The sequence below is a fragment of the Otolemur garnettii genome, unplaced genomic scaffold, assembly GCF_000181295.1.
Source record: "Otolemur garnettii isolate 467f Iridium unplaced genomic scaffold, OtoGar3 scaffold00066, whole genome shotgun sequence".
NCBI lineage: Eukaryota > Metazoa > Chordata > Mammalia > Primates > Galagidae > Otolemur > Otolemur garnettii.
Genome location: NW_003852461.1, coordinates 4,093,572 through 4,105,409, shown reverse-complemented (window position 1 = coordinate 4,105,409; position 11,838 = coordinate 4,093,572). Strand labels below are relative to the sequence as shown.

Here is an 11,838-nt window from a genome sequence, read left to right as displayed (position 1 = left end):
AGGATGGAGTCTTCCATATCCTTTCTCTTTGCAAGCCCTGTGGTCCTCTTTGTTTCTCTTTTGAAATGTTATCATGTGAACCATTCATGTTTTTTTATCTTTGTATGTCCAAACATACTTTTGATTTCTTTTTTTTAAATTTCAGAATATTAGGGGATACACATGCTCTGTTTACATGCTTTGTTTTCATAGAGGTTAAGTTCCGAGTTGGATAGAATCACTCTGCCCACGAGCTCTTTAAGCGGATCAGTCGGCTTCAGCTCACCCCAGACCAGTCTAATCAAAATCTGGGTGGAGGTATTTTAAAAGCTCCTAAAATATTCTAAAACATAGCTTGGCTTGGCAGCAGTGGTCACCGTTGTCCGGCTCTCACCACGTATTTAGTTCCTCTGGAAATTCTCCCCTCTTTCCCTGCCTGTTAAAGCCTCTCTTTTTCACAAGGACTTACTCAAAGTCATCTGCCTCCTGCAGCTCTTCCTAATCCATTCCCCATCAAATAGAAGCATCTCTTCTCCCCTTAGTGCTCTATGACACTCACAGCCTTGGTGCTATTCTGTTAAGCCCCTTCTTTGTTTTGCTCTGTGTGACCCCATGACCCCTGTTGCAATGCAGCTCTTCAGACCAGAAAGAAGAGGTGCTTTGCTCACCTCGGTACCACTGGAAGCTGGCAAAGTGCCTGGCACAAAGCATACTGTGAGGTAGTGTTGTATAAAATGGTGATAATATATAGGGCAGTCACATGGCTTATAATCCAAATTGGGATACTTCTGAGAGTAATGGGGGCGCTGATAACCAAAGAGTTGGCACTAATGGTATAAGCTGGCACAGTCCCAGACAAAGGCGGAATGACCACCCCAAGATCAATGGCCAGAGTTGTTTGTCCTCCCTATCCTGTGCACTGTCCGTGTGTAATTTCTTTAACCTTCACAGTAACCCTCTATGGGAACACCTGTTACTATTCTATCTACACTTAACCAATAAGGATATGGTGGCAGACATGTGAAGGAACTTGCCCAAAGTCACACAACTAGGAAAGTGAGTGGGATGGCTGGGACTTGAACTCAGGCCATCTGAACCCAGAGCTCATGTTCTAAGAGCATTAAGCCTTATTTCTTCCTAGTGAAAGAACTCAGGGCTTGGAGATTCTGTTCCCAGCTCAACTTGAAGTAACTATAGTTACCTCTCTGGCTTTAGTTTCTTAGTCCATGGAATAGTAATGCCAATTTCCAGTGACCTTGGAGGTTTAAATGAGATAAGATGTAAGACTATGGGGCATGTATACTTGTGAACTACTCATCTTGGGAATAAGAAATGTGCCAGTTTATTACAGGCTCCTTAAGACACCTGCTCAAGTAGCTGTGACTTAGGTCTAAATGCTGTGACAGTATACAGAGGGAAGTCCCAGGAGGTACCAGTGGTTAGAATCTAATGGTTAAGGTTTGGTACGCCTGCAGCTCAAGTGACTAGGGTGCCAGCCACATACACCCATACACCGGAGCTGGCAGGTCTGAGCCCAGCCTGGACCTGCCAAACAATGACAACTGCAACAACAACAACAAATAGCCAGGCATTGTGGTGGGCACCTGTAGTCCCAGCTACTTGGGAGGCTAAGGCAAGAGAATCACTTAAGCCCAAGAAATTTGAGGTTGCTGTGAGCTGTGACACCACAGCACTCTACCCAGGGTGACATAGTGAGACTCTGTCTTTAAAAAAATGAAAAGGAAAAGAAAAAAACATCTAATGGGCAAAATCATGAAATTTTGCACAAGACCTGGGTTCAAGTTGAGGCTGTGAAATTTGAATGGAGATTTCTCCAAAGAAGACATGCAAGTGGCTCAGCACCTATATCACAGTGGTTACAGCTCCAGCCACATACACTGAGGCTGGCGGGGTTCTGACCCAGCCTGGGCCAGCTAAACAACAATGACAACCAGACGTTGTGGCAGGTGTCTGTAGTCCCAGCTACTTGGGAGGCTGAGGCAAGAGAATCGCTTGAGCCCAAGAGTTGGAGGTTACTGTGAGCTGTGACACCATGGAACCCTACCAAGTGCGACATAGTGAGACTGTCTAAAAAAAAAAAAGACATGCAAGTGGACAGTAAGCAAATGGAAAATGAATCCAAACTGCAATGAAATATCACTTGACACCCACAAGGAAGACTAAAGAATAAATGTTGGGGAGATTATCTGGTAGAGAAACTAGAACCCTTGCACCGCCAGTGGGGACGGTAAAATATTTCACGAAACATTCTGACAAATCCTCAGAGAGTTAAACATTGAGTTACCGTATGACCCAGAAATTATTCCCTTCCTTTCAATTCTTTTATTATTAAGAGAATTGACAACACACATCCATGCAAAAACGTGTGCACATGTTTGTAGCAGTGTTGTTCATAACAGCCAAAAGATAGACACAATCTAAATGTCCATCTGCTGATGTGGAGTAACCACACAGTGGACCAGTACTCAGTGGGAAGGACGGAGGGAGGGGAGAAAAGAAAGAAAAAGGCATGTGTTACTGATGAAACCGGAGAACACCTTGCTAAGAAGCCAGTCACGAAAGACCGTGCCTTTTTAGATTCCATTTACGTAGAATGTCTGCAATGGGCAAAACCCATAAGGACCCACAGAGAGATGAGTAGTTGCTTAGCAAGGAAGGGAGTGGGGGGCGGGTGACAGTGAATGGACGTAGAGCTTCTTTGTGGGGTGACGGTGGTACACAAGTCTTTCAATATGCTGACAGCACTCACGTGAAGATTTTAAAAGGGTCGATGTTGGGGTATGTAAGTTATATCTCCATAGAGCTGCTATTAAAAGAAAGCAAGCTCTGCTGTTGACTTGGGTGTTGCTGTTGTCTTACGTGAAATAGGGCTCACTACGGAGCAGGTATGGAGATTAAGTGAGGAATTGCAGGTGAACTCTTGGCATAGTAACTGGTCTAATAAATACTCTGTAACAGTGACTATAGAAACGATTTTCCTTAAATACCGGCCTTTTCCTTGTCCGCCCTGAAGCAGAGGGTCAGTGGTTCTTTTGGGATTCGTGATGACTTAGGACGCATGAAGACTGACCCTGTCCCTAACATCCTCAAATTGTACGTGCCTCTGATAGAATTACTACCTTATGGCTCCCATATCTGTTATTTATTTCTTAACCAATATAACTGAGACCTTGCTCAAGATGTGCTCATGAAAAATTACCCTTTTAATGGTAAAGCATTTAATGAGAAACTAGATTATCTACTGCATAAGTGCCCTTCATACAAATTAGCTTGGCCCGAGGTCTTAATCTAAATTGGGCTCCCTCCTTTCCTCTAAATGGTCTAATATTTTCTTATTAATCTCTGCCCTTGTTCACCTGATCTGTCTCTGCCTTCTCTTGTGAATCTTCCTCCTCGGCAGAGTTCTGCGCCCTGACAAATGTTCCTTAAGGCCGTCTTTGTATCTGACTCGCCGACCTTCTTTAGTTGTGTGAGTGGTGGCTGGAAATTGTTAATTCCCTTTCAAGCCATCTCTGCATCCTCCAGTGGAGTTTTAACGCTGCCAGTGTATCGGCTATCAACAGAGTCGGGCCAGGGGGGTTTTGGTACAAGGTGAAGATGGGGCTTCAGAGGACGATCGAGTGGATGAGAAACGATCTGAGTTGTCAGAGTTGGTAGGACCACGGGCCTGAAAATGCAGAGCACGGGCAAACTGGAAGCGTGGACTTGGCCTCAGGCGAGTCTGGGCTCCGTCCCCACCCAGCCAGTTCACACAGGTTCCCTGAGGTCTCCCACCTCGGTTCAGGGCCTGGTCTGTATAACCAGAAAGACAGGACCTACGTCAAGGATTATTAGCTAAGCAAGGTCATGTATGTAATGTTTGTGATAAAAGATGCTGGCGTTGTTATAATTAAAGTTTGGGGGAAGTCTCAATGGTGAAAGGGATGTTATTACTTGGCGGAACAGTGGGAGTTGCTGCAGTGTCTGATAACCTTCCCAAGAAATCCCAGGTCATTCCTGTGAAACACTGCATAAGTGGCAGGGAGGGGTGCCCTGCAGTCCCATGGGCCCCATCTAGCTGGGCGTTCATACAAGGTGTACCATGGCAGATGCCCCCTTCATTCTTAGCTCCAGTCTCTGATAGCTGCCCTCACAGAACCCTGAGGGGTCGCTATACTGGGAGTCAGCAGGAATATAGTGGGGGAAGACTCTAGGAGCTGGGGGACACAGGTGCAGGCCTGCTGGCAGATGCTTCTCTCTACCTCCCCTTCTCTTGGCTTGCCTTTCACTTACTGCTTTTACTGGGCCGAAAGTGGTGATGACAGCTACCGTTTACAGAAAACTGACTGTGTGAACGCACACCCCGCACGTACCGTCTCATTGAAGTTAAAATCCACACTGACCTTGTAAGGTGGATATTTTATTCTCCTTCAACAGATAAGCCACTGAAGCTCAGATAGATTAGTTGACTTACAACAGAGGAAGAAGCCGTGATTGGAAATGAGAATGTCTGACCTGAAAGCTCAGCCTTCTTCTGCTTAGCAGAATGCACTGTACGTTCTTATATGCAGTCACCCAACACCTGAGCTTCCAGGGACAGAAACGTTGACTCATTCATCTGTTTGCCAGGGAGTAATAGTGTCTGGCACCGAGGAGACGACTCAGTGAAGGATGAGTGGATGAATGTGGGAGATGAAGGTGGTATTTTGTCAGTAGAAAGGTACTGTAGGATGGTGGTATAGGGTATTAGACAGCATCGTTGTGTTTTCTGTGTTAAGCATGTCTGCTGCCAATAATTCTCAACCCCCCGATATAGAAAAAACATAGTTTGCACATGACATAGATAGAAGGAAATAGGCCGAATAATCCCTAAATTCCTCAGCTTTAAGTTTCTGATGACAAGGGAAGGCTTGATGGGAGAGGAGCCGGGCCCTGAGTTTGGTGATATTCTCTGAGATGAATATCAGAGAGGTAGGGCACTCCAGGCTTTAGGAACCACGTGTGTGGCAGCCAGACCTCTGACTAGGGGCAGGGTGGGGACACTGGGGCCTTCTGGATCCTTGAGTGTGGCCTGTTGACAGAATCCAAATTTATAGAACAAAGTATTTTAATAAAGGGATATTTTTCTACAAAGTTTGGATTTGATTAAGAGGCCACATTTGTGGATTTGGAGGGCCCCACGTGGCCTTGATGCCCCAGGTTCCGTACCCCTGAATTCCTGTGTATTTATCTTATTTCCATGTCAACTTGGACAAGCTACTTGAATTCTGAAACCTTCATCTCCATCATCTGGAAAATGGAAATGGTTTGGTTGTTGTGAAGAGCGGGGATAAATTTTAAGAGATATCTTGCAAGAAGCACTTGCTGACTCCTCACTCTATGTAGATGTGTTTGAACTCTTGGTTGATGTGTCTTAAAAAAAAATTATGTTATAATTACCGACAAAGTCTGTCGCAAGATACGGACACACAGTCCCAGAAAGCACGGAACCCTATTTCCCTGCACACCAGAGTCATCAGAAGACACACCATAAAGCCATTTTTTTCACCTTTTTTTTTGCTGTTGTTTGGGATTCATTGAGAGTACAAAGAATTAGGTTACACTGGTTGCATTTGTTAGATAAAGTCTCTTTTATAGTGGTGTTCTGCCCCCGAGAGGTGTGCCCTACACCGTGACCCCATCCCGCTCCTCCTCCCCTCTCCCTGCTCCCTCGTTCCCCTGACCCCCCTTGTATTAGCTCATCTACTGCCTTCATATTAGAACTGAGCACATCGGATTCTTGCTTCTCCATGACGGTTGTTCCTGGGTCATTACTTGGTACAGTGCAATTACCGTGAACTTGCAGCATAAAGCAACCCATGGAATTGGGTGTAAGGAGGGTCTTGGAGCCTGGCCAAAGTATTATTAAATGTTGGAAATGCCAGAGACTCAGCACTAATCCTATTCTAAGAGCATTCTGGACATGAACTCTGAGTAGGTGATCATCATTTGTTAGATAGCTACTGAGTATCAGACGCTGAAGTAGACGCTTCACACAGCTTACCTGATTTATCTACCTTATTGCTCTGTTGGGGTGGTTCTTTTTAACTTTCTTCCTCCTCGGAGGCTCAATAGAAAGAAGTACTTTCTCTCAGGGTTTAAATGGACAGAACCAGAATGTGCCTGTGGGAATATTCTTCCTCTTCTCTCCTTTGTCCAGGGATTTGCCTTCTCTCATCATCTAGTTGCAACCCGACGGTGGATCTTGGAGTTGGGGACACATAAAGCCAGTGGGACCTGTACAACTACGTATCTGAATCCGCTTTTTCTGTCTCTAGGTCAGGATCGCAGCGAAGCCACGTTGATAAAGAGGTTTAAAGGTGAAGGGGTCCGGTACAAAGCCAAACTGATCGGGATTGATGAGGTTTCCGCGGCTCGGGGAGACAAGTTATGTCAAGACTCCATGATGAAACTCAAGGTACTGTGTGAACGTTTTGGTTTAAATATCTTGGGTTAATATGAGTGAGGGAAGGAAATTATTACCATCCTCATGATAAACAGCTATTTGTTTATTGATAAACTACTTGGTTCACTAAGAAGCCACTGTATTTATTCACAGGGAAGAGATTTCAATCGTTCAGCAAATGTTTAGTGAGCACCTACATGTGCAGGGATTTTATTAAGTCTTGTGTTGTGGGCCGGGCACGGTGGCTCACGCCTGGAATCCTAATACTCTGGGAGACCGAGGAAGGTGGATTGCTTGAGCTCATGAGTTCGAGACCAGCCTGAGTAAAAGTGAGACCCTGTCTCTACCACAAAGAATAGAAAAACTGAGGCAAAAGGCTCACTTGAGCCCAAGAGTTGGAGGTTGCCCTGAGCTACAATGACACAGCAATTTACCCAGGGCAACAGCTTGAGACTCTGTGTCAAAAAAAACCCCAAAAAACAGGTCTATTGTTACAATTTTTGAGTCTATCACTTCTTATTCAATTTTCTCCATGAACCGTCCCCACAAAAATACAAATACAAAATCATCAAATTGTTTAGTCCCTTGCATTTTATAAATTTTTACCACTTGGTTATTTTTTAATAAGTTTTCAATGTTTTGACAGATATCACGTAAAAGGTGATTTTATTCATTCTTATATTTTCTACTAATATACCCCAAATATTTTATATTAAAGGAAAAACAATATTTTAAAAGTAACAGGTAACTAGATGTTGGGATAAGAAACAAAGAGGTTTGGGTGGCGCCCGTGGCTCAGCCCCATATGCCGGAGATGGCAGGTTCAAACCCAGCCCCGGCCAAAAATAAAAAATAAAGAAAGAAAGAAAGAAAGAAAGAAGTTTTGAATTTAAATACTATCATACCTCTCTACTGAGAAATCAAGAAATAAGCTAGAAAAAAATTTAAATACATAAAATAAGCAAATTATTTTATGAAAAATTATTTTAAAATAGACAAAACGACCACTGTTCCTTCCTAGAGTCTGATCTCCGTATATTCTATTTCTTTTTTTATAAACAAAGGATGTTATAAAATATTGAAGAAATAAATGATTCTGCAAGAAATCTACAGAGAATTTTAGGCATTTCAAGCGTATATCATTCAATTATCTTTCTGTGCATCGAGTTTACCTATGTTTAGTATAAAATATTTTGAAACTATAGACAAGTGTGAGGAAGAAAATATATGAATTATACACATATATGAAATAAAATTGGAATTACAAATTATAAAGTTTCACATTGGAGGCTTTCTCCCCTCATCGAAGGATACATGGGACTATTACTTTTTTTTATATCTTCAAATAATCCGTAAGGATACGACTTGGTCAGTGAAATATTTAACTGTAAGAAAAAAGGGAGAAAAAAGAAAAAACAATCTTGGCCAAAAGCACCAAAAGGATTAAATGGGATAAATTCTGTCAAATGCTTTCTGTATCACCTTTGGCTCATTAGTTTTAATAAATCACAGTTATTACCTTGGTGTGTGCTGTGCGGTTTTTCTTAGCAGTTCAGGATTATATCAGATACTGTTTCCCTAGAACACAACTCTAGGAATCATGCTTTTAAAAACGCTTAATTATCCACACTGTATATCCATTTCTCCACCTTCTTTTTTATTTTTTTTAGGCTATTACATAAACTAACTTTATTTTAAAAGTCATAAATTTAGCATAAGGATAGTAAAAAAAAGATATAAAGGACATAAAAATCATGGTTTCACAGGTTATTCCCTGGGACGAGGTTAAGGAATCTATTTCTTTTGTATAATTAAGCAATGCTATGAGATTTTAGGGTCATCTAATAATAAGCCCTGTTCTTCTCCTAAGTTCAAGTATGATTTCTCAGAATAATTGAAGATGTTGAGCAGGAAGAATTCCAAATTCCAGCTTTGTGACTGATAAAGGCTGGGTTGGAGGCCATGACCTGGATGCACAGCCAGAGAGGGCACCCTGGAGTGAGACAGACTGTTCTACATGGTTTATACTTGGATAAGTCCAGCCCCAGTCCCTGTCCTGTCCCAGAGTAGGACCCGTGATTCATGTGTGAATCACATCAGGGCACAGCCTGCCTACCAGTGAGCAGGTTTGCAGAGAGAGTGGGCCCCGTGTGCTCAGCTTCCAACTCTCCAATGGATAGAGCCACGCCGGCCATCTCTGGGGGCTCTTGCCAAGAATGGGGGTAAAGGTCAGGATCCTGATTCTTGCTGAAGTCCCTTCTTACTGAACATGAAGTCAGGTAAATGGAGATTTGCTTCTGACAAATCTTAATTAAAAGACATCAAGAAAATGTCATCACTTAACCTTTCATCAGCAAAGACCTGGTTCTCACCCCGAGCCCCAAGTCTGCTGAGAAGCACAGAGGAGCTCGTGCGTCTTCCTTTAGCAGGTGTCTGTCGGGAGCACCTCCTCGGCCAGCTGCCTTCACGGAAGCACTAAGGCCTGAGTGGGTGTAAGCCAGGAGTTTGCCTCTGCTCCCGGAACATTGTGACTGAGCATGAACATTGATCCAAGCTAGCTGAACCAGGTGTGGCCGTCACTGCCAGCCTCAAGTGTACATGTGTGTGCGTGTGTTACCTGCAGTGAAGTGCCCCATCTGTCATCTCTTATAACCATGAGGTCCCTGAAGCCCTGAGGGTGTGTCCAACCATAACAGACTCTTGTCAGACGCGCTGAGCTTGTTGAGGGGTTCTGGATTCCGCGACTGTTGTGTTTCATTATTTGTAAGGTGCTGGGGAGAATGTTGGCGTTTCAGCTCCCAGTAGTTTTTCTTTAGGAAACACAGAAACGTAAATGATCAATTCTCCGTTTGGCCGCCTGCCCAGGCAAGTTAGAGACAGGGAAGCATCAGATGCCTCTGAGCTTTGCAAAAAGGCCGTTTGCTCCTGTTAAGTCATATGAGGAAAAAAAAATTGTTTTTCTTTGTTATACTTTCTGAGGCTCGTGCATTTCTTAGTTAGTTTAGAGACTTGTCTCTTGGATTATAGAGGTTTGAGAGAGGATTAGTATTATACGAGTGGCTGATTGCCTCCCAGTAACGTGCCATCATCCTCACCACTGTTGACATCACCATATTTTAATTCATAGTCAGCCAAGCACTTTCACGTATATTGCCTCTTTGAATCTTATGACAGATAGTACCTCCTGTTGTGTAAATAAGAAGTTTGAGGTTCAGAGGAGTTAAAGTATTTACCCTACAATCTTCATTTCATTTCTAGTAAGCCCAGAAGTTAGACCCAGTTATCTTAGAAGCTCTGTGTTTGACAAGACATAGTTTAGCGCTTAATTGTATTCTTTTTTTTTGTATTTGCATTTAATTTATGTTGGTTCTCGAATTAGATTTTCAGCTCCTACCCATAAGCCACTACCCGTGGGCTACATATCCATTGACTTCTATACTATCCAGCTCTCAGGGATGTTAGACAAGACTGGGGTGGTTGAAGGTATGGGAGAGATGGGGTCTCCCGAAGACAGTGCCTGGAGAGATGGGGTCTCCCAAAGAAAGACAGTGCCTGGAGAGCTAAGTACAGAACCCTAAGTGCATCCAGCACGGCCCTAAAAGGAACAAAATCTACCCCAGACAGCTCAAATGAAGACTCTGTAATGAAGGCACCCAGTGGGAAGCTTTTACTACCCTAGGGAGATACTTATCTGGGGGGACACAGGGAAAGCAGGATTAATAAGAAAGTCCCCCTCCCTCATCAAGCAAAAACATGGCTACTCCCAGAGCTGTAGGTCAAGGTTGAGGAAGGACTAGAGAGAAATGCCCTGAGCTGTCTCTCTTTCCACTGCCCATCTCCTGTCTCGTCTGCTTTGGTGGAACCCACCTGAAGCCTCAGGGAAGAAAGCTCAGGAGACCAGGGAATACAGTTAGTTACCTACTAAACTATGTCTTGTCAAACACTGAGACGCTGGAGATCTGGGTCTAACTCCAAAGCTCATTGGAGTTTAAATGAAGGTTGTGGGACAAGGACTTGAACTTCTCTGAACCTCTGATTTCTTATTTACAAAATAAGGGTCAGCTGCTGGGCACAAAGCAGGACAGAGAAAGATATTTGAATTCCCTTTTATAACTGGGAAAGAATGAAACTAAGGGTGAATCTTTTTTCCCCCTAAGACCACACAGATGGGGATTAGAACTGTGAGCAGAGACCAGCTTTATTACGGGGGCTTTCTGAATGGAGTGTCCCAACGTTTTCAGCACTCATGCCTGAAACCTGGTGTGTTTACACATGTGCTTTGTGTGTTCTATGGAGAGCGCCGTGCTACGTCATGTGCACACGCCATGGACTGTGTGTTCTCAAAGCCCCTGCAGGTACATCATCTGTCTGAGTCTCACAACAGCCTCTGAGTGGGACAGGACAGCCTGTTAATCTCGCCTGGCACTGCCAACCTGTGACTCCCGGAGGGATGCCTGTGCCAGCCATTCCACACAGTACCTGATTCGTGGTGCTGCTGACAAAATCCATGATGATATGAGTAAGAACAAGAACTGTTACTGACCCAGAGCTCCCTGAGCTGTGCCGCAGGTGGTATATTTAAGTGCCCCAACACCCTTATGAAGTAAGAACTATGATGATTCTCGTTTCAGAGTTCCTGTTTACCACTAAGTTTAGAAGCTGCTGGTTCCGCAGCTCTTCTCTGGAACTTTGGGGCTTGTTTGTAGCAGAGCATGCATGATTACACGGTCATTTCTCAAAAACCTGTTTCCCAAAAAAGGTGTTAGACGAGAGGGTTATAATGGAAAGATCCTACATTTAGAATCAGAAAGGTCATTGTTCAAATTCTCATTTCTATGACTTGTTAGCTTCTTTACATTCTGGAAGGTTCACTTGACTCCCTAACCTTATATTTCCTCATCTTTAAAATGAGGGAGATAATTCTTACTTTCCAGGATCATGGTGTGGACAGAATTATGCAACATGGAAGAGAAATGTAGTATTTACCCAAGAAAATGTTGGACCTCCCAGTTTCCAGGTTTCCAAAGGTGACTTACCAGGTCAGGTGGCTAATTTTGGGCACAGAGCCCAGCACTTACATCCACACCTTCTGACTCCCTGAGCAGATCTGTCCCCTGGGCCTCTGTTGGTCCTACATGGTGGCACCAAGTGATGCGGGTGGGAAGGGAGCCCCTGCGGTGCGGCCTGCTGGCAGGTGCACCTGGACTTGGTGCCATTGTTTAGAGCTTGGCTGTGAGTCCTGTCTCCACAAGGGAAACATGCTTGATACAATCAGACTTTTATTTCCCTGAGGATAGTGACTACCCTGTGGCTAGACCTCCCTTTCACTTGTCATGTGATGTCACCGGCAGCAGCTCGAAGCAGAAATGCTCCTGGAACCTGCACGTTGGCTCTTTATGTCCTGTTTTCTGCAC

At 44.0% G+C, this 11,838-nt stretch overlaps 1 protein-coding gene across 1 annotated transcript in view; it reads left to right on the top strand.

The window, feature by feature from the left end:
- DAB1 (DAB1, reelin adaptor protein) overlaps positions 1–11,838 on the top strand; it is a 303,539-nt gene that overhangs the window by 165,155 nt on the left and 126,546 nt on the right. The window contains exon 2 of the mRNA XM_023515099.1: positions 6,297–6,436. Within this exon, the coding sequence (XP_023370867.1) occupies positions 6,297–6,436 (140 nt within the window). The remainder of the gene's footprint in view (positions 1–6,296; positions 6,437–11,838) is intronic.